Genomic DNA, 20,046 nt, shown 5'->3' with positions numbered 1-20,046 from the left:
TAGCTGCTTGCTTGTGTGTTCATAAGTAGCTGTATTATACAGAGACAGACCTTTGGTCCATTGAGCTCAGTATTGGCTACCAATTTTTCTATGTTTTGAATGGTTCCTATTTTTATTGGGAAGCTGCCTTGAGTCCTGTGTCAGGCAGAAAGGCAGGTAATAAATAAAATTATTATTATTATTATTATTATTATTATTATTATTATTATTACACTGACAGGCAAGGGCTCTCCAGTTCAACAACATCTGGAGGGCTAGCCCTGGTTTAGGGCTTTAAAGGTAACCACCTGCGCTTTAAATCAGCTCTGGAAATGAACCTGCATAGCCGGTACAGAATAGCCTTCATATGCTCCCATCACTTGCCCCTCTCAAGTAATGAGGCAGCTGTGTTTTCTAACAGAGGAAGCTTCTGAACCACCTTGAAAGGCAGGTAGAATGTGCTGCTGTAGTCTGGGTGTAACCTGGGCATGTTCCATCCTCCCCTCTCTAGGTGGCGCTGCAGCCAGAAGGCATAGTCCTCTTTCCTGTTCCAATCCTGCCTCCTCTCTTCCTTCTCAGGGAGAAGAACCCCCAGTTTGCCATTGTCGTCACCCGGCTCCAGGAGCTCCCCCAATGCCAACGGCTCCCCTTCATGTCCTTCCTGCTGCTTCCTTTCCAGAGGATCACCCGGATCAAGATGCTCATAGAGGTGGGGACTCTGGAGACATTCATAGAGCCATAGAATCGTAGAGCTGGAAGCATCTGCCATTATCTATCTTCCACCGCAATGTGTGGATGCAGAGGGAGAGCGTTGAGAGTTTCCTTGAGGCACGCTCAGTGCAAGTCTTCAGCGAGGTCCAGCAGAAGTGCTATTGGCACCTTGGGCAAATGGGAGATGCTCTCCCAGAATCCTCTGCAAATCGCAGAGGTTGTGTGACAGATTTGTCAATGTAGGAGGGAGTTAGAAAGTTGAAAAAAAAAGTTTGTCCAAGTGCCTAAGAGCAGAGGGTCACCCAAAAGCCCAATTTCCTCCCCCTCTATCGTTACTTGTATCTCCTAGAATATCCTACGTCGGACAGAAGAAGGCTCATTGCGAGAGCAGAACGCCATGAAAGCTTTGTCCTCTGTTTCCAAGGTGAGGATGACACTGATAATCTGAATTTATGAAGCCATCTCAGACGGAGTCAAACCATTGGTCCCATCAACCTGGTATTGTGATTGGCAGCAGCTCTGCAGCATCTTTTCCAGTGTTGCTACCGAATATCATTTCAAACCAGAGATGCCCTCGGTTGACCTTGGAATCTTTGCCACCCAAAGCACCGGATGTGCTATTGAGCCATGGCCTTGTTTGTACCACTCTGCTTAATCCTGCTCCCTCCCAATAGTCAGGCGCTAAGTGCCAATGGCTATGTAGCTAGAATGGGGGCGAGGGTGAAGCAAGAGGGATGTTTCAGACTAGTTGGGGTGAAATCCCAAGTTTCGCAGAAGTACAAAATAAAAATAGATCTGGAAGAAAAACGGATCCAAATTTACCCCGATGAGGATTGAGCATGTTTACTAGCCAAGAAGAGTGGAATGGAATGGAGTATTCTGGAAAGGGTGCGGTTGGCTGGAGCACTGCACACTGCTGCATTTTGTTGCAGATATTTGCATGTTTGTACTGTATATTTTTAATACCGCCTGTCTCCAAAGCATTCCCTTCCCTTTGTGGTAGATCAGCGGTCTCTCAATGACCACAAGTAACATGACTTTCTCTTCTCTCTCGTTTTCCCATTCCCTCAATCTCTGACCAAGATAATAGAAGAATGTAACTCTGAGGTGGGCCGCATGCGTCACATGGAGGAGCTCATCCACATTGCCAGCAAGATCGAGTTTGACAAGCTTAAGGTCAGGAAGGCTTCAGCTCTCTGCCTTGCCTTTGGGCTCACTCCAGTTGGCTCTTTCCTGATGCTCTCTGCCTGCCTAAAGAGCGGAATGAAAACATTGCTGCGCCTCTTCCTCTTTGCAACTTGTGCTAAGCAGCGTAACAGAGCGCATTACGTTATTTTTCTCCGCTTGCTTCCGAATATCTTGCTCTCCTTTACAACTGTGCCTTGCCCAACCCTGGGAAATAATAAGTCATTTGATCGTGTTCCCTGGAATCGGTGAGCTACCCATGTGATTGGAGCGTTGGCAATCCGTGAATTTAGGGTTCAAACCCTCACTCGGACTTGAAGTTCACTGGGCGATCTTGGGCAGGGTCACTATCCCTCACCCTAGCCTACCTCACAGGGTTGTTGTGAAAATAGCATTACCTATCTGCCACCACCTTCAGCTCCTTGGAAGAAGAGCAGCACGTAAATGTAATAATAATCGCAAAATTCATGTTTTTAATAGACATTGTGGACCATTTGAACATCTTATTTACAGTTAAGCAGTATACACATTCTAATTAATTAGCGGAATATGTATACTGTCGGAGGCAGTGTGCTTCTGAATTCCAGTTGCGGAAACTGCAGGAGGGGAAAATCGTGTTGTGCTCAGGTCCTGCTACTGAATGGGCTTCCCATTGGGGGCATCTTGTTGGCCAAAATGAGAACAGGATGCTGGACTATATGGGCCATTGGCCTATCAAGGAGGGATCTCCTTATTGTTCTTAATAGACCAGTTAAATATTGCCAGTTGACCACCAACTCTTTGTCAAATATGCCCAGAAACTTTGATGTCAGGGATGCTCGAGAAATTAGCCCACTGGCCTTACTTACTCACTTAGAGCAACCACCTCTAAAAAATAAAAAAGTGAGGCTTTGCCATTGCTTCTCTTTCTTTCTGTTTTTAATTTTGGTGTTTTTAGACTTTGTGACTCAAGGCTAACCCGCTTCTTCCAGGATAAAAGCAAAAGAAACCCCAGAGCTGTTAGTTAATCACTCGCAGTTCTAGACAGCTTACCATACTTTTCTGTCTATAAGACGCCCCCTATTTGGGGGGACTCAAATTTAAGAAAAGGGGGGGGACAATGTTGTTGAGCTTTTTTTGCGGAGGATTGCCCAAGGTTGTTGAGCTAAATCCGCCTCCCATCTGTCACATTGCCTGCATAAGCTGTCAATCAACCACCCAACTACAGGAGCGTCAGCCAATCAACACCACCCATTGACACAGCAGCCAATACCATGCACAATAGCCGCTGACAGCCTCGGCAGCAACCAATCTAACGTCCACCATATGTACTGCCCATGGTATAAGATGACCCTCTCTTTTTAGCATGAAAAACAGCAGTCCTATACATGGAAAAGTACGGTACTTCCTGTTGCTTAGAGAAAAAGTTAATTTCATTGTTTCACAATAGCAGTGTTGTTGTTTTTATTTTAAAAAATAATAATTAGTGTAAGTGTAAAACCTGTAAATAATTAAAGCACCTTTGTGTTTGATCGGATGAAGTTAATGCTGTCTAAAAAACATTTGACCTGACACTTGAACACACACACACACGTCAAATGCTCAGCAGAAAGTAATCCAAGTTGGTGGCCTGTTTTGGGAAGCTTCTGGACCTCCTTTCCCAATTGTGCTTTGATTTCTCTTTGATCCAGGCAGTTCCCATCATCTCCCAGAGCCGGCAGCTGCTGAAACAGGGCGAGCTGTTGGAGGTGGTGCACCGGGGCACCCTCTTTGGCACCAAGCCCAAACTGGTCCCCATTTACTTGTACCTCTTCAACGACCTGCTGCTCATCACCCAGCGGAAGAGGTGAGCTGAAAAACAGCATGTGCTAGGCGGCTTCTGTTTTGAAGTTTCCCTATTGTATTGAGGCTTCCACTTTCAGTTTTCAGTTGTCAAACGTTTTGGAAGTTGAACGGTCTTCCGGAATGGATTACGTTTGACAACTGAGGTTTTACTGTAATGTTAACGAGAGCGGAGATTGTCCAAGTGTTGGCTGCTTGTGGGGTGTGACCATGGCAATGCACACACCAGTCTGTTTATGCACTTTGCTGAAGGAATAGAAGCCATTTTTCAAGATGATGTTTTCTGCAAAGAAAGGGAGCTTATATGTACACATCGTGGCTTAGCAGTCCCTCTGCTATAGGTTTTCTCCTCTGCTTCACTTCTCCTGCAGTTCAGAGCGCTTTGTGGTGCTGGATTATGCTCACCGCTCTCTCGTCCAGGCCCAGGGCTGCTGGGAATCCTCCACAAGCCACAGCGCGGAGAACAGCTTCTACCTGACGCTGCTTGAGAACCATCAAGGACGGAACAGTGACCGGCTCTGCCGTGCCCCAACACAGTGAGTGGCAGAGATTAGGCTGGGCGTGGGATTAGGGAAGAAAATGACAACTAGCTAAAGTCCTGGTTCGTACATAATGCAAACCTATGGTTGATTCAACCGTGGTGTCTCATATCATGGCTTTGTGTTGCGTGCAAACTCTGCCCAGGGGCTTCCCTGTCGTTCTGATGGAGCAAGTCACTTTCCAAAACAACAACATTCTTGCAGGACCACAGTTGCAAGAATCCATCTCTTCCAGAACCAGCCCACCACGGCAAAAGATGCTTTTCATGGATTTGTCATTTGGTTTCAGGTCAGATATGCACCGCTGGATGGGGGCTTTTCCTCGCCATGAATCCCAGTCGGTTGGCAAACAGGAAACCATCTATGAGGACTGGGGTGAGACACATTGGTTTCATGTACACACTGCCCAAAATCCGCTCTTGTCATTTACTGCCAGCAGAATTTATTTGCTTTCTTGTTACATTTAGATCCCACCTTTCTTCCAAGGAGCTCAGAGGAGTGTGTCCCTACCCCCACCCCAAATTTTATCCTTCTGACAAGCCTATGAGATAGGTTAGGCCTAGAGAAGGTGTCTGGCCTAGTATTACCCACTGAGCTTCACTGCCAAGCGAGGATTTGAACTCGGGTCTCCAAGATCTTGGTCTGAGACTTTGTACACACTATACCTCTGAAGTCCATTCAAAGCCTGTTCATTCCCTCAAAGAATTCTGGGTGTCATAGTACGTTCAGATTTGCTGAGGATTGTAACTCTGTGAGGGGTAAACTACAGGGCCCAGAATTATTTGAGGGGAAAGAATGTTCCTTGAATGTGCTTGAAGGGTATGTAGTGTGTCATAGCCCGACACTCTAACTGCTTCAGAGGTGGGATTTGAATTGGGATAGTGGTGCTGGAAGAGGGATGGTGGTCATCCCCCACGTACACTGATTTTCTTGGATTTGTTTATTAAAATACTTGTATACCACAATTTCATTTTTTTAATAAAAAAAAACCAAGTCGGTTTGCAGCAATTATACACAGCATACATAACGAAAACCACATTGAGATTTAAAATTATAGATCAGCAGCTAACTGTGACAGAAAATGTTTTTCTTCATGGTCTGTGTAAGCCTCGCAATTGTAAGCTGCATAAGCTCACCAGTGTAAAATGACGCCCTCACCTTAGAGCTGCGGTTCCTATCAATTACTGGTAACTAGTACAGTGGTACCTCTACTTACGAATTTAATGCGTTCCGAACACACATTTGTAAGTCGAAAAAAATTGTAAGTCGAATCCCATAGGAATGCATTGGGAGAAAAAATTCGTAAGTCGAAGCAACCCTATCTAAAAATTTGTAAGTAGAAAAAATCCTATCTAAACTGCATCCAAGATGGCGGACTGAGCTCCATTTGTAAGTAGAAAAATTTGTAAGTAGAGTTATTTGTAAGTAGAGGTACCACTGTAAGTTATTTCTTTGAGGGCAGGACCCTCCTCCCCTTCCTGGCCATGAACCATAATCCCCAGATTCCCAATGTTCATTTTTTAAGTTTTATATATAAGAAAAAGAGAGCAAGTTTCTAGCGTTTGTAGAACCTGCAGTACAAGGCAATATGTACTATTCTCATTGTTTTTTGAGGAACAGGTCTGTGTCCAACCTGCTCTCAGTGTTTACTTTGCCTCCCCCTGGAACTATTTGTGTGTGTGTGTGTGTGTGTGTGTTTCTTCCTCCATGATTGTGTGTCCAATTATCGGAACATCATTTTCACCTATTTCTGTAAACCTCCTTGTACCTTATGCCAATGCTTATTTTTCTTTCTTTCTTTCTTTCTTTCTTTCTTTCTTTCTTTCTTTCTTTCTTTCTTTCTTTCTTTCTTTCTTTCTTTCTTTCTTTCTTTCTTTCTTTCTTTCTTTCTTTCTTTCTTTGTCCCTCCCTCTTTCCTCACAGACTGCCCTCAGGTGCAGTGCATTGAGACCTACTCTGCTGCCCAGGCTGACGAACTGAGCCTAGAGCCTACGGACATTGTCAACGTGTTGCGCAAAACCAATGAGGGTAAGTGTGTGTGTGTGGGTGGGTGTCTTACCTTCCAAGTCCCAGACTGCAGAATCCGGGACTGGCAGCCGTGTGACACCGGAAGTTGTGTCGCTTTGTCCTTCTATGGGCACAAAAAATGGCCACCACCGGCTTCAAAAGTAGCTTCTACGCATGACCGGAAGTGCGTCGACGCAACTTCCGGTGTCGGCCCGCCCATCTATGGGCACCAAAATGGCCGCCGCCGACACAGGAAGTCGCATCCACGCACTTCCGGTCATGTGTAGATGCGACTTTTGAATCCGCCGGCAGCCATTTTTTGGGCCCATAGAAGGGCAAATCAGAAAAAAAGGCCGCTGGCAGGAGAAAATAACGGAGAAAAACGGGAGACGAAGTGATATGGGGGACCACCGGGAAAAGGTAAGTAAAAACGGGGGTTTCCCAGGGGAAACGGGAGACTTGGCAGCTATGGTGTGTGTGCTTAATGTCGAAATGCACATATGTTTAATAGCGACGTGTGTGGAGTTATCGAATCACTCTGCGAAAGTATCAGGGACTGGACAGCGGAGGAATGGTGGACACCGCCTCCCCATTCTCTTGAACCTTCCCGAGGTAGTTAACTATGGAATTTGCACCCACAAGAGGCACCAATGGCTACTGTAGCTTGGGGGGCTTTAGAAGAGGATCAGACAGATCCACGGAGAATAAGGCTGTTTTATGCCTCCACAGTCAGAGGCAGCATATGGTTCTGAATCCCAGTTGCTGGAAACTGCAGGTGGGGAGAGTGCGGCTGCGCTCAGGTCCATCTTCTAGCCTTCTTACCAGGGCATCTGAGAGAACAATGTTGGACAATATGGCCCATTGCGCTAGTCCAGCAAAACTCTTTTTATGTTCTTACAAGGCAGTCTTTTTAGAAGTTGAGGCCTGTAGCTACCGAAAGAATGGTCCTCCTTCAGTTTTTGACACACACACGCATGCACCCCCTGTGCAATCTAGGGCCCACACACTTTATTGATATGCTGCATTCTGTCCCCACCCTTCCTGCGAAGCAGCAGGGCTGCTCTGGAAGCTTCAAACCCAACTCCCGAGGGGGAACCCCGCCCCCCTCAGTGGCTTTGAAGGTGAGGAAAGGGGCGGACAGGAAGCGAGAGGTTGATGGGTCTCCTTCCCTTTTCCTCCCCTGTCGTAGGCTGGTATGAGGGTGTCCGCCTGACCGACGGCAAGAAGGGCTGGTTCCCCTCGCGCTACGTGCAGGAGATCACGAACGAGCACGTGCGGCGGCGCAACCTCCGCGAGCGCTACCGTGTCCTGCAGGCCGCCCGCCAGCTCCAGCTGACGCGCACCAGCCACACGAAGAGCAAGTACAGTTCGGCCTGAGGCTGCGGGCACAGAGCCACGGAATGACCAGCGGGAACACACCGGAGACACCAGGCGGTGCATGTTTATCCCAATACTGGGCTCGGACTCAGAGCAACGTCTGCTCTGCTCAGGGCAGGAGAAGCACTGCCACAAGCGGGGCGCCAAAGATGGCAGCAGTAGGTGGCGCTAGAAGGAAGACCAATATATAGCACATGTCCACAGTGCTTCTTGCTGGACTTAAGACTGTAATGCCATAAGCGGGCCACCGGAGGCATCAGAGGCACACCACCAAACCTGCCTGCTTTGCCTGCTTTTTGCCAGAAGAGGGCGGTGGTGTCAGCATCTTCCGCTTCATTGCACTGTGCACAGAGCCACTTACGGTTGGTTCGACTGCAAACTTATCCGAACTCTTCAGCACCTGTTCTGCTTGGTGGGGGAGCTCAATGCCCAGGGTGACGACAGCCAACTTCCTCAGCCAGAGAGAGGGGTGCGGTGGGTGGGTGGGCCGCCTCCAGCAATGCTGCATGGGGAAAAGCCAGGTCACCCCACCCACACCTGTGGCATCATTGCCAGGCCAGACGCATTGAGGTAGATGCTTCAGAGGCACCCGCAATGACAGATTTTTGTCAACGCAGGGGTTATTTTGTCCTGTCTGCTCCTCCTGCATTCAGGGGGTTGAATTTACGTGCTTGCAAAGGCCAGGTCCCTTTTTTGCATGGAGAGGAGCAGCTAGTTGGAAGTTACCTTTGCCAACGCCTGTTAACCATGTGGGAGGTGGGCACTCCATTTGAAAGCAGGGTTGAAAGTATAGTCCGCCCCCTTCCCAGAATTGGATGCCTGAACACAGCACCTTCTTTGCCAGTAAACTGGATCAGGATTTGCACACAGCCCCCATCCTCCTCTGGATACAGAGGGTCAGTCAATTCTACGTGTGGGTAAACCGACCCAGAACCTGCCCCAAGGCCTCGTGGGCCTGATACTGCTTCCCACGCCCTACCCCTGGCTCTTGAGGGTGCCCTAACTGCGGGGTTGGCCGTGCCTTTTCCTACCAGGCCATGTTAGGAACCTGGGATTTACATTTTGCAAAAGTGGGGAATCCCTTCCTCTTGGTGCCATCAATCTCTGCTAATATTGCAGAGACTCTCCCCGCTGTTCTTTCGCCTCAGGGCCCTCTCTACCTCAGCGGCTATGCTCCTTGCCAACCAGCGCCCCTGCTTCTCCTTTAGCCCTTGCAGGGGATTGGGGCCTCCTGGCTCTGCCCACTTTTCAGGACTCGGACGCTCATTTCTCCTCCTCTGGCGCTGGCGACTGATCTGCTTGCCCCCCGCCTCCAAATGCATTTCCCTAACACCAATGTTGCAAGTCTGCCAGAGTTTCCTTGGCCTTTCTTGCATCTTCTTCCCTGCTTCCACCCTGGAAACATGGCCACGGATCGGCTTCTATTTATTATATAGGACAGCCTCTTTAACTTCTATCCTGGAGGAGACTTCTGCACCCCCACCAGCTCTGGTAGCATCAAGGAGGTGCAGACAAAAAAGATGTTTAACTTATTCTGTACCATATTTGCCTGCACTGTTGTCTTTTGTTTTGTGTTTTTCTATCGGAATTGCTTTTTTTAAAAAAAAATGAAGATGGAAGAATATTGTGGCAATGGGCTTTTTCTCTACCTGCAGCTCCTTCTCTGGTGTTTGCAGATACTTTTAAAATACTGGTGACATTACTTTATCCTATGCACATGCTCCACTCACATGGGGAGATGAGAACACTGTCTTAGCCAGCCCTGAAGTATCCACTCCTGTACCAGTGGCTCTTCTGGCCCTTAGGCTTGCTGTTTCCTACCTTTAAAGATTCTTCTGAGCTCAAGCCCCCTCCCTTCTAGACAAACGGGGGGGGGGGGGGAGAGATACCTGCTATTTTGGATCCAATAGTCTGGAAAAGGACAAGGCTCAATCACTCTGTGCCGAGAGAGGGGACCATTCTGTAATGTCAGTATTGGGTGTTAGTGGATTTTTCAGTCCCTCCAGGTGCAGAAACACGGCAGCAGGAGCAGTTGCTTTCAACGGGAGGTTGGCAAGTGTGTCTCTGTGCGAGGTGTCAGGCTGGTCTCCTTCCAGCTGGAACACGCATCCAGAAGAGGGAAGCCTATTCAGCTAGACTGAGCATGGGTAGGCAAAGTAAGGCCCCGGGGCCGGATCTGGCCCAATTGCCTTCTAAATCCGGCCCGGGAATCAGCGTGTTTTTACATGAGTAGAATGTGTGCTTTTATTTAAAATGCATCTCTGGGTTATTTGTGGGGCATAGAAATTTGTTCACCCCCCCCCCCAAAAAAAATAGTCTGGCCCCCCACAAGGTCTGAGGGACAGTGGACTGCTGAAAAAGTTTGCTGACCCCTGAGCTAGAGCAACCTGCTTTTGGCAACCTGCTGCCCGCCAGATGTCTCGGACTGCAATTTCCATCAGCCCCAGCCCAACACATTATTAAAGTGGGCAAGGCTGATAAGATCTGTCATCCAGGGGGCAGGGGAAGAAGAGGGCCACATTCCTTTCTGTGGGTGACATGCTAGGGTGTTCGTATGGAGCATAAATTTTGATGTTTTTAATGCAGGCTAGTTTCCAAACACACTCCCACATCTTCCAGCCAAGAAGAGGCACTGTCAGAGTTCTGGCCAGGCAAAAACATTTGGGGCAAAGCAGGACCAGTGAGGAGTGTGCAGTCTGGGGACTGTTCCAGGGGCCAGTTAAGAGATGCCTGGAGGGCCACATTGGTCCCTCCCAACCCTGTTGTGGTCCAGAAATATCTGTTGGGCACCCTTAGTGAATCCAATTCGCAGACACTTTTGAAAGTAAGCCAGTGGGGAGGAAGGGTGTGCCTCTGGTTACAATTCAGAGCGGACATTTCCAGGTTCTATAAACTAACAGTTGGGCTCGACAGAAGGCTGCCTCAGATCTTCACAAGGAAATGGTTCCTTAGGCCCCAACGCTCAAGAGCAGGCATAGGCAACTTTGGCTCTCCAGATGTTTTAGAACTACAACTCCCATGATCCCTGACCACTGGCCCTCTTAGCTAGGGGTCATGGGAGTTGTAGTTCCAAAACATCTGGAGAGCCAAGGTTGCCTATGCCTGCTCAGGAGTGTCTTTCTCACACATTTGACTGAGAGATCTTAGGCCAAAGCGCTTCCCTTAAAGCGATCGCCTTTCCCCTCCGGCATCCCTGAAAGCTGCGGACAGAAAAGAGTCTAGTATAAAAGGTAGATTTATTTGGTGTTCTGTGGAACAGCCACGCCAATAACTTAATGCACGCTTTGTACAGGAAGCAGCCGACGCATGTCCACCCAACCAGCCAGACTAGGCTGAGGGCCAAAAAGAAAAGCCCACAGGATTATGGGAGATTACGCAAGGCCCCTGTCTCACAAGTGCCAAGCCAGGCCTTTCCCTCCTCAGCCCAGGGGAGGGGAGTTCCTGGCTTAGGCATGCTGACAAATGCAAAAAACATCCCTCCCCACCACATTTTCCACATACTGCTAAAAAGACATTAGTCACACTTTGCAGATGCCCCGAGAGGGGTGCGTGTGTGTGTGTCTGAGTAGGTGCTGCCTTGGTCACAGTGTTTAAAATACTTCAAAAATCAAGCATAATAGGGACCCCTGCTGCAGCAGCGTAAGGCAAGCTCTCCTCTGTTGCTGTTGCGCCTCGAGGTTAGGCCACATCCACACCAAACATTTACAGCACTCTTATACCACTTTTTTAAACCAAGGCTCCCCCTCACAAAAGAAACCTAGGAACTATAGTTTGTTAGGGGTGCTGAGAGTTGTTGGGAGACACAGAGAGAGAGACCCGATTTCCGGAGTTCACTAGGAAGAGGAATTGATTGTTAAACTAACCTGGGAACTGTAGCTGTGTGGAGGGAGGAGGACCACACCATATATTTAAAGCACAAGGCTTCCACCAATGAACCATGGGAACTGTAGTTTGCCCCCGGAGCTGCACTTCCCAGCACCCTCAGCAAACTACAGCTCCCAGGATACTTTGGGAGGGAGCCATGACTTTTCAAATTCTACAACCAGCTTTAAATGTATAGTATAGGTCAACTTGAAATTCCCCTTCTGTGGGAGTTACTAGGTGACCTCTCATTAGCTTAAAGAGACCCCTGACCGTTAGGTCCAGTTGCGAACGACTTACTTCTCCCTTAATACTGATTTTACCCTGTGCCTGTAAGAAGAGATTTTTCTCTTCATCCTCCCCCTGCTTTTTTTTGTTTTTAAAGGTGCAATGAAACGAAGAAACACCTTCCACTTAGATCCTCAACCGCATGCGGCCGGGAGTTATAGATGAAAAACACTCTGCAGTTGCTCAGAGGCATTCTTTCACAAAATGCAGGGACGGGAGCTTCGGTGTGACAAAGACACTCCTAGGCTCATAGGAAAAGGTGGGTGGAGGGGGCAGAGTGAAGACCTGGGGCAAAACCAGAACAGCAGCGGTAGTCCGTATATTTGTAGGAAAAAACCCAGAGGTGCCTTGATTTGAGCAAGGAACTAAAAAATGTTTAAAGAATGGTTGTGCTACTGCTAAAACAACGGTATCTCCAGCTGGCTGGGCCACGCTGAGAGAGGGAGGCACTGAAAACACATCCTGAACGGGCAACGTTTTGTTAGAGACAGAGGCACAAACAGCCTGTCATCTTTGACCCACATATTATTGGGGGGGGGGGGGAGGTTGTCACTAATGGTGACCCAAAGTTCAGTGCCAGGCAAGGACTGTATCCATCTGCACCGGACGTAGTTATTTGTTTCCCTCCATTTTCAAAGGCACCAAGGAAGGCAGCAGCCGAGCCGGAGAGGAAGGACCCGCCTGCGTCTGCCCCCCCACAAGTCTCTTCCTGCCAGCGTGTTGACCACCGCGGCCCACTCACTGCCCCAGGACCAGGGGGGTGGAGCTGGTGTTAGGGGTCCACAAACGAGACCATGATGTAGCGGGTCCCACGGGTGGTGGGCAGTCCTTCGTGGTAGTGCGTGAGGCGTCCGGGATGCAGCAAGGTCCATCCCTTGCGGGGGGATTCCACTTTGCAGTTGTAGCGGATAAACCGGCAGCCGCCTCCCTTCAGGGGGATACAGAGAGAGAGAGAGAGAGAGAGAGAAAAAGTACGTCGCAAGCTGTGCTTGAGGCTCATTCGCACATGACACCGAAGATGGGCGCAATGCCAATTTGTACAGGGTGTGCAATTGCCAATTTGTACAGCGCATCAGTTGTATGTACAGCCTGTGCACTTGTTGAACTATGAACAGGCCGTGTTCACATTTTATAGTCAATGAAAGTACAGTATTTGTACCTGTGTAGAGTGAAGGTAAAGGAACCCTGGACAGTTAAGTTCAGTCAAAGGCAACTATGGGGTTGCAGTGCTCATCTCGCTTTCTGGCCGAGGGAGCCGGCGTTTGTCTGCAGACAGCTTTCTGGGTCATGACTAAACTGCTTCTGGCGCAATGGAACACCGTGACAGAAACCAGAGCACATGGAAACGGTGTTTGCCTTCCCACCGCAGCTATACCTACTTGCATTGGTGTGCTTTTGAACTGCTAGGTTGGCAAGAGCTGGGACAGAGCAACAGGAGCTCATCCCATCGTGGGGATTCAAACTGCCAACCTTCTGATCATCAAGACCTAGAGCAGGCATCCCCAGACTGCGGCCCTCCAGATGTTTTGGCCTACAACTCCCATGATTCCCTAGCTAACAGGACCAGTGGTCAGGGATGATGGGAATTGTAGTCCAAAACATCCGGAGGGCCGAAGTTTGGGGATGCCTGACCTAGAGGCTCAGTGGTTTAGACCACAGCGCCACCTGTATCTTTATCTGTGTATACACACAGACACACACACAACCCCACTACAACTCCCGCCCTCTAGGGGACACTCACCTCGTAGTCAATCCCTTTGTGGTTCAGCGCAACGTTGATGGTGAAAGTGGAGGAATCGTGATGCGGCCGGAGCGAGGGCTGCTCATCCGGGCGGTAGCGGACCATGAAATTCATGATTGCTCGTGCCTGCAGAATGGCAGTGTCAAGCATTGTCTTGCGGGAGAATGCCCACACCCACACCCAAAAAATTGCCCACACCCAAAATAAGAATAGTGGAAATAATTCAGGAAACGCCACTTTGCTGCCATGCCTAGGTTTATAAATAGCCACCAGATGTGAGAAAAAACTTGAAGCTTTCGTGAAACTGGAGATGGTCTGATTATTCCTCCTCCCTCCTCTGCTTCCTTCCAAAGCTCAGAACAGTTTCCTATTCACCTCCACACTTGGGCTCTTCGCAGCGACCCTTTTTCCAACACCTCAGCTGTGATGCTTCATCAGGCAGACTGGATGCTTCCCCCTGCCCCACCCCCGACAAACCCCAGGAGCTGGTACCTTAGTGTAGTAGCCGGGATAGAGCTTTTCCGTGACGGGAGCGATGTAGTCCTGCAGGAACTGCAGCCATTCCTTCTCAAAACCAATTTGGTTCATGTGGATATCAACGGTCGGGACATTCTCATAGCCACCAGCCAACCGGGAATCCTGGGGGAGGCAAAATCGCCGAGGCAAATGGTACTGAGAAATCAGCAACATACTGGCAAATTCCGCCACTGCCTTTTCTAAGATTCTACAATAATCTTATACAGTGGTACCTCGACTTACGAATTTAATACGTTCCGAAAGCACCTCCGTAAGTCAAAAAAATCGTAAGTCAAAAAACGCCATTGGAAACGCGATTTCCCATAGGAATGCACCGAAAATGGAAAAATTCGTAAGTCGAAAAATCCCTATCTAAAACCGCCACGTTTCCCCCCCGGATGTCGAGACATTTGTAAGCGTGCGGCCATTACCCCCATTCGTAAGTTGAAAAATTCGGTTTGTAAGTCGAGGTACCACTATACAGTGGTACCTCGGGTTGCGGACCCGATCCGTTCCAGGGTGCCGTTCACACCCCGAAAAGTCCGTAACCCAAGCGGCGCTTCTGCACATGTGCGCACAGTGAAACCCGGAAGTAAACAGTTCCGGGTCCGCCGCGTTCATAACGTGAAAAAACACAACCCGGAGCGGACGCAAACTGAGGTATGACTGTAATTATATAATAATAACGATTAAGGATGCCCCAAGCCACATTTGTCTCCCCTTGCCCAAAATTTCAAGCTGAAACCTCTCATGGGAGTTGTAATTTAGCAAGTAAAAGTATATGAAAGAATACAAGGTGCTGAAAAAGTAGATGCTTTTCTCCCTTTAATACTAGAATTCAAGGATAAGGAAAGACCTGCTGGATCAAGTCAAGGACCAATTTAGTTCAGCATCCTGTTCTCACAGTGGCCAAGCAGATGCCCAGACAGGGGAGCATGCAAGCAGGGCCTGGGGGTATTCCAGGGAAGCTGAAAATTGGGAGAACCAGGACAGACAAAAAAGGCAGTAACTTCATCATGCAGTGTACAGTTAAATTATGGACTGTGCTCTCGCAGGATGTAGCTGATGGAGTCACCAAAACTTAAGATTATAGAGAAATTCAGGGAGGATAAGGCTACCAACAGCTGCTAGGCCAAGATGGCGGTTTTCCCCCCCTTTCCCCTTGGAGACACCTCTGAATATAATAATAATAAAGGAAAAGGACCCCTGGACAGTTAGGTCTGGTCAAAGGCAACTATGGGGTTTTGGCGCTCGTCTTGCTTTCAGGCCAAGGGAGCTGGCGTTTGTCCACAGACAGTTTTCCAGGTCATGTGGCTAGCATGTCTAAACCGCTAAACCAGAGCTCATGGAAACGCCATTTATCTTCCTATCACAGCAGTACCTATTTATCTACTTGCACTGGCGTGCTTTTGAACTGCTAGGTTGGCAGGGGCTGGGACAGAGCAATGGGAGCTCACTCCATTGCGGGGATTTGAACCGCCAACCTTCCGATCAGCAAGCCCAAGAGGCTCAGTGGTTTAGACCACAGCGCCACACGTCCCTACAACCTCTCAATACCAGCAGCTGGAAACCGCAGGGTGCATGTGTTTGGCCTCTGTGAGAATAAGAAAACATGTCAAGGCTAGATGAGCCTCTGGCCTGATCCAGCAAAGCTCTTCTTTCTGTTAGGCTCGAAAAAGGGAGGGCTCCCACCTCATGCTTCCCTCCGGACCACTGGCCAAAGTTTTCTGCCTCTTCTATCAGCTCATCACACATCTGGTCGGTGAACACGGGGAACCAATAAACGTCAGGGCAGGGCTGCAAAAGGGGAGAAGGGTTGGCATGAAAGAGAAAGGAGAGTTTCCGAGACATGAGATGCGTGATGCAAAGGCATGGCAACCGAGAGATGCTTACCTGCTCGTAATATTCCGCCTCCAGTACCTGAGTGTAATTCTCATGGATGTATTTCTCCTGCCAATCCTGAACCAAAGGGGGGGGGGAGAGGATAGAGACATTAAGGGATCCAGGGAGTACATCTTGGATTTCCCCAAATGACAAGGAGCAAGTTTCTAGACCTCATGGCTGCAGAGATATGCTATGAAAATAATCCAGTACAGTGGTGCCTCGCAAGACGAAATTAATTCGTTCCACCAGTCGCTTCGTCTTGCGATAATTTCGTCTTGCGAAGCATGGTTTGCCGCGGCAAAAAAACAAAACAAAACAAAACCACAAAAAAATCGTCTTGCGAGTCACCAAAAACATCGCAAAACGCTTTCGTCTTGCGAATTTTTCGTTGCGCGAGGCATTCGTCTTGCGAGGTACCACTGTGTATAGCAGCAGAGACACTGGGCTCTTAACTGGCACTCAGATCCGATAAGCACCGAGTGGCCAGTTTAGGGAGCTGCCATTTTAATTTCCCACTATACTCCAGTGTGACATCACTTCAGGGATACTAAAAGGGCAAACCTCAGTTGGGCAACAGCCATTTACGATTTCCCACAATCCTGGGGGAACGCCAAATCAAGACATTGTGGTAAATTTTTAGGTAAGTGTGCAGCTCCAGGGGGGTCCCCCAATGCGGGACAGTGGCCACAAGATGGCGCTTGGCTAGGCCCCCCCCCCTCAAACTTGTGGGAAGATGGGTAGCAGGAAGGGAGCCATCACACCCCAGTGCATTGAGGAATTATGGAAGGCAGGAAACTGGACGGCTTCTCACCAGGGGATTCTCGGAGATCTGCCTGAGGTCAGGATATAGGTGAGATATGTTGTATCTGGAGGTGGAAAGGAGGCGCCCAAACTCGTCCCGGTTACTGATGTGAAGGAAGATGCCCTGGGGGGTGGGGGAGGGAATAGATGGTTAAAATTTGGATAAGTAGAAAAAAGTTACCATAGCCACCCTCCACCCCCAAATACACGCATCCTGGGAGGCCACAGAAGTGCTCCCCCAACCCCCAGAAAATTGTATGGTTATATGTGTTCTGCAAGATCACAGAATTTTGCTATTGAGAACATCATTCACGGTATAGAGAACCGTAGGTGGTGGCCAGTCACCCTGACCAGCACTTCGCAGTGAGTCAGGAGGAGGAAATGAGGAATGGAGCGGAGTGGAGAGGGGGCTCAGACGTATCAGAGCTTCGACACCGACCCAGCTGGCCAGAGGAGGAAGGGCAGCGCAGGATGGTGTCGGAGCCTCTGCAACACTCCAGCCAAGGGACAGGCGAAGGAACGCAGCCCCTTCAGGCGCCCAGTTCCCGACGCAGGGCAAGGGGGCAGCGTTTTGGAGTTCCCAGACTATTATGCTGGCGCAAAAGCAGACAAGCGCCATTGCCGGGTTCTGAATCAGACTAGGCAGTCATGTTTTCTGATGTCTCTGCACTGTAAATAGTATGCACAATAAAGCTCTTAAAGACAGAGCAGGCTGGAGCGTCTTTAGTCGAGAGTAGCCGCAACAATCCCCTGACAGGGGGTCTCTAGCTTTTAAGACTGGGCAGGTAGAACTGAAATCCAGGGCAGCGAACCAGCAGTGAAACTCCCCAAAGCGGGGCAGAGCTTCTGTTAATCTTTTGACTTTCCCCAAAAGTGCTAGGTGTAGAATAAATTTATGCAAACCCAGGCAAATGTGTCGGGTTTTTTGCACCATCTCTGGAAGAGACAGAACACAGCTTTTGGAAGAGCAGAGTCCAGAGAGATCTTGATTCATGGGACGTCTGGGAGGTGAAGCGTTCCTTACCTTCTCCCTCACAGTCTTGCAAAAGGCCATGTCTGGGTCCGTGTCGTCCAAGGTGAAGACGTTGCGCTGGGGCAGCTCCTGGCGCAGAGTTTCCCCTCGCAGCAAATAAGCCTGAGAGATGTAGGGGACGTTCCACACTCCGCTGTAGGAAGAGAAGAGGGAGAGGAGAATTCTCAGTAAGAAGGTAAGTGGCCATCGTTTTCTATTCTGCCCTCTAGTCGTCGCATTTCCCTTCCACCGCAATTTCCCTTCTTCCCAAATCTATTCGTTTCACTGGCAGATCTATGTAACTTACATAAGTTATGCAACTATGGGGGGGATTCCTCTTCCCTCCTGGTCCCTTCTTTCCTTTTGTGTCATATCACTGTAAGCCTGTGGGCAGGAACTGCCTTGTTTTAATGGACTAGCAAGTAAGATGCTCAGGGAACTTTTTTGCTGAAGAGCTGGGCACAAGAAGAGCCTGCTGGATCAGGCCAATAGCCAATCTAGTTTGGCATCCTGTTCTCCCAGTGGCCAAATGGATGCCTGCGGGAAACCAGCAAGTGCGACTTGAGCACAGAAGCCCTCTCCTCTCCTGTGGTTTCCAGCAACTGGTATTCAGAAGCATGGCTGCCTCCAATTGTGGAGGCAGAGCATAGCATAACTTCAATAACTCCTCCACGAATTTCTCTAATCCACTTTTAAAGTCATCTAGGTTGGCGACTGTTACTGCCTCCTGCGGCAGCGAGTTCCATAGATTAACGCAGCACTGCGTGAAGAAGAACTTGCTTTTATCTGTCCTAAATCTTCCAGCATTCAGCTTCATCATTGGACGCCCACAGATTCTAGTGTTTTGAAAAGAAGGATAAAAGCTAGCCAGGTTCTCTAAGCCGTGCACAATTATTATTAGCAGTCTAAACCTGTTGTCTTCTGGCCGACCTTTGGCCCATCCACATGCTGTTTGGGGCCTACGTCATAACTTTTTCGGGTACCACATACCTGTATGTTGGCTGTTCCGCTGTTGTGACCCACCTTATCTCAGGCCGTGACCCAGCAAGGGGTCCCAACCCCCCAGCTGAAGACCAAAGCTTTAAATATGCAAATGAAATTTTTGGGAGCAAAGCAGAACCCTCCTGTATTATTACGTTGTGAACCACCCCAAGATCTTCAGATGAAGAGCAGTGCATAAATTTAATAAATAAATACTAATCATAATTCTTCTTCCCACCCGCTTCTGACCACGACTCACATCCTCTTGCCCTGGACCAATTCCACATAGTCCTCTGAGCGCGCGTAATATTCATCGGGGCTCAGGGCCCCCCAGAAGTTGGACCAAAGCTTGCCGTGGCGGGACATCATCGGAGCGATCACCTTCCTGGATCGCGGAGGGAGAAAGAAGCAAAAGAGAAGTCGCTTATGGGGAGGTGGGGGCAGGAGAAATGCTATACAAATGGTCTTATAAAAGGCTCCGGGGAGGAAAAAGGAAGCATTGCTTACTTGTTCTCCTGGATCAATATCTGCAAGATGTCCGGGTTTGCCACGACCACGTCAGCGTCCAGGCTAAAGTAGTAGTCACAGGTGGGGTCCTGGCGGCAGAGATCCCTGTTGCACAAGCAGGGAAATTGTCAGAATGGGTTGAGAACATTTCTCCTCTTACGGGAGAAAATTCCACTGGCTTTTACTGCCACCTTCTGCTTTTACTTACATGGCCATGTCTCTCGCCTCCCCTTGGCTCAGCTCCTCCTCTGGCCCGACAAGCTTGATGCTCTCAAAGGCCCCACGGAGCTGCTCCCACTCGGCTTCGATGTGCGGCTCGTGATACACCTCCTGGAAAAGGTTGGGACATGTTAAATGAGCCTCCCTAGCAGGGAAGCAGAGTCTCCCTGGCGTTGCCACATTCTGACATGGCAGAGAGTTCCTACGCCTTCACGTCCAGGCCCGAACAGGAGATCAAAATGCCACAGATGCAGAAGAACCTCAGAATGCCTGGGTTCAATTCCCCCCCCCCCGCCCCCAAACATATGGGTCATATCCGTGCCATACATTTAAACCTCTATTCTACCACTTTAAGTCAGTCCTGGCTTCTCACAAAGCATCCTGGGAAAGTGTGGTTTGTTAAGGGAGCAGAGAAATGTGAGGTAACCCCTCGTTTCCCTCTCAGAACTACAATTCCCCAAGTTCCCCAAGAAGATGGATTGTTAACCACTCTGGGAAATGTAGCTCCGCAAGGGAAATAAGGGTCTCCTAGAAATTCTCAATGTCCATAGCAAACCACAGTACCCAGGATGCTTTGAGGGTAGCTGTAACTGTTAAAGTTGGAAGCCACTGGTCAT

General features: G+C 49.1%; 2 protein-coding genes across 4 annotated transcripts in view; one reads left to right on the top strand and one right to left on the bottom strand.

The window, feature by feature from the left end:
• ARHGEF15 (Rho guanine nucleotide exchange factor 15) overlaps positions 1 to 9,248 on the top strand; it is a 53,655-nt gene extending 44,407 nt beyond the window's left edge. For all 3 annotated transcript variants that reach the window (XM_060281825.2, XM_060281822.2, XM_060281823.2), the window contains exons 9-16: positions 559 to 688; positions 1,040 to 1,114; positions 1,774 to 1,866; positions 3,546 to 3,700; positions 4,068 to 4,232; positions 4,525 to 4,610; positions 6,159 to 6,263; positions 7,432 to 9,248. In XM_060281825.2, the coding sequence (XP_060137808.2) occupies positions 559 to 688; positions 1,040 to 1,114; positions 1,774 to 1,866; positions 3,546 to 3,700; positions 4,068 to 4,232; positions 4,525 to 4,610; positions 6,159 to 6,263; positions 7,432 to 7,619 (997 nt within the window). In that variant the 3' untranslated portion in view covers positions 7,620 to 9,248. The remainder of the gene's footprint in view (positions 1 to 558; positions 689 to 1,039; positions 1,115 to 1,773; positions 1,867 to 3,545; positions 3,701 to 4,067; positions 4,233 to 4,524; positions 4,611 to 6,158; positions 6,264 to 7,431) is intronic.
• Positions 9,249 to 10,836: 1,588 nt separating this feature from the next.
• Positions 10,837 to 20,046, bottom strand: part of PLOD3 (procollagen-lysine,2-oxoglutarate 5-dioxygenase 3) — a 32,236-nt gene continuing 23,026 nt past the window's right edge. The window contains exons 10-19 of the mRNA XM_035135716.3: positions 19,419 to 19,540; positions 19,211 to 19,315; positions 18,963 to 19,088; positions 17,735 to 17,876; positions 16,721 to 16,834; positions 15,919 to 15,984; positions 15,718 to 15,822; positions 14,002 to 14,148; positions 13,510 to 13,635; positions 10,837 to 12,696 (exon numbers count right to left, since the gene is read on the bottom strand). Of these exons, the coding sequence (XP_034991607.2) occupies positions 12,541 to 12,696; positions 13,510 to 13,635; positions 14,002 to 14,148; positions 15,718 to 15,822; positions 15,919 to 15,984; positions 16,721 to 16,834; positions 17,735 to 17,876; positions 18,963 to 19,088; positions 19,211 to 19,315; positions 19,419 to 19,540 (1,209 nt within the window). The 3' untranslated portion in view covers positions 10,837 to 12,540. The remainder of the gene's footprint in view (positions 12,697 to 13,509; positions 13,636 to 14,001; positions 14,149 to 15,717; positions 15,823 to 15,918; positions 15,985 to 16,720; positions 16,835 to 17,734; positions 17,877 to 18,962; positions 19,089 to 19,210; positions 19,316 to 19,418; positions 19,541 to 20,046) is intronic.

Source organism: Zootoca vivipara, chromosome 12 (genome assembly GCF_965207765.1).
Source record: "Zootoca vivipara chromosome 12, rZooViv2.hap1.1, whole genome shotgun sequence".
Classification (NCBI taxonomy): Eukaryota; Metazoa; Chordata; class Lepidosauria; order Squamata; family Lacertidae; genus Zootoca; species Zootoca vivipara.
The sequence above is the reverse complement of the archived record's forward strand: the minus strand, read 5'-3'. Positions and strand labels throughout refer to the sequence as shown.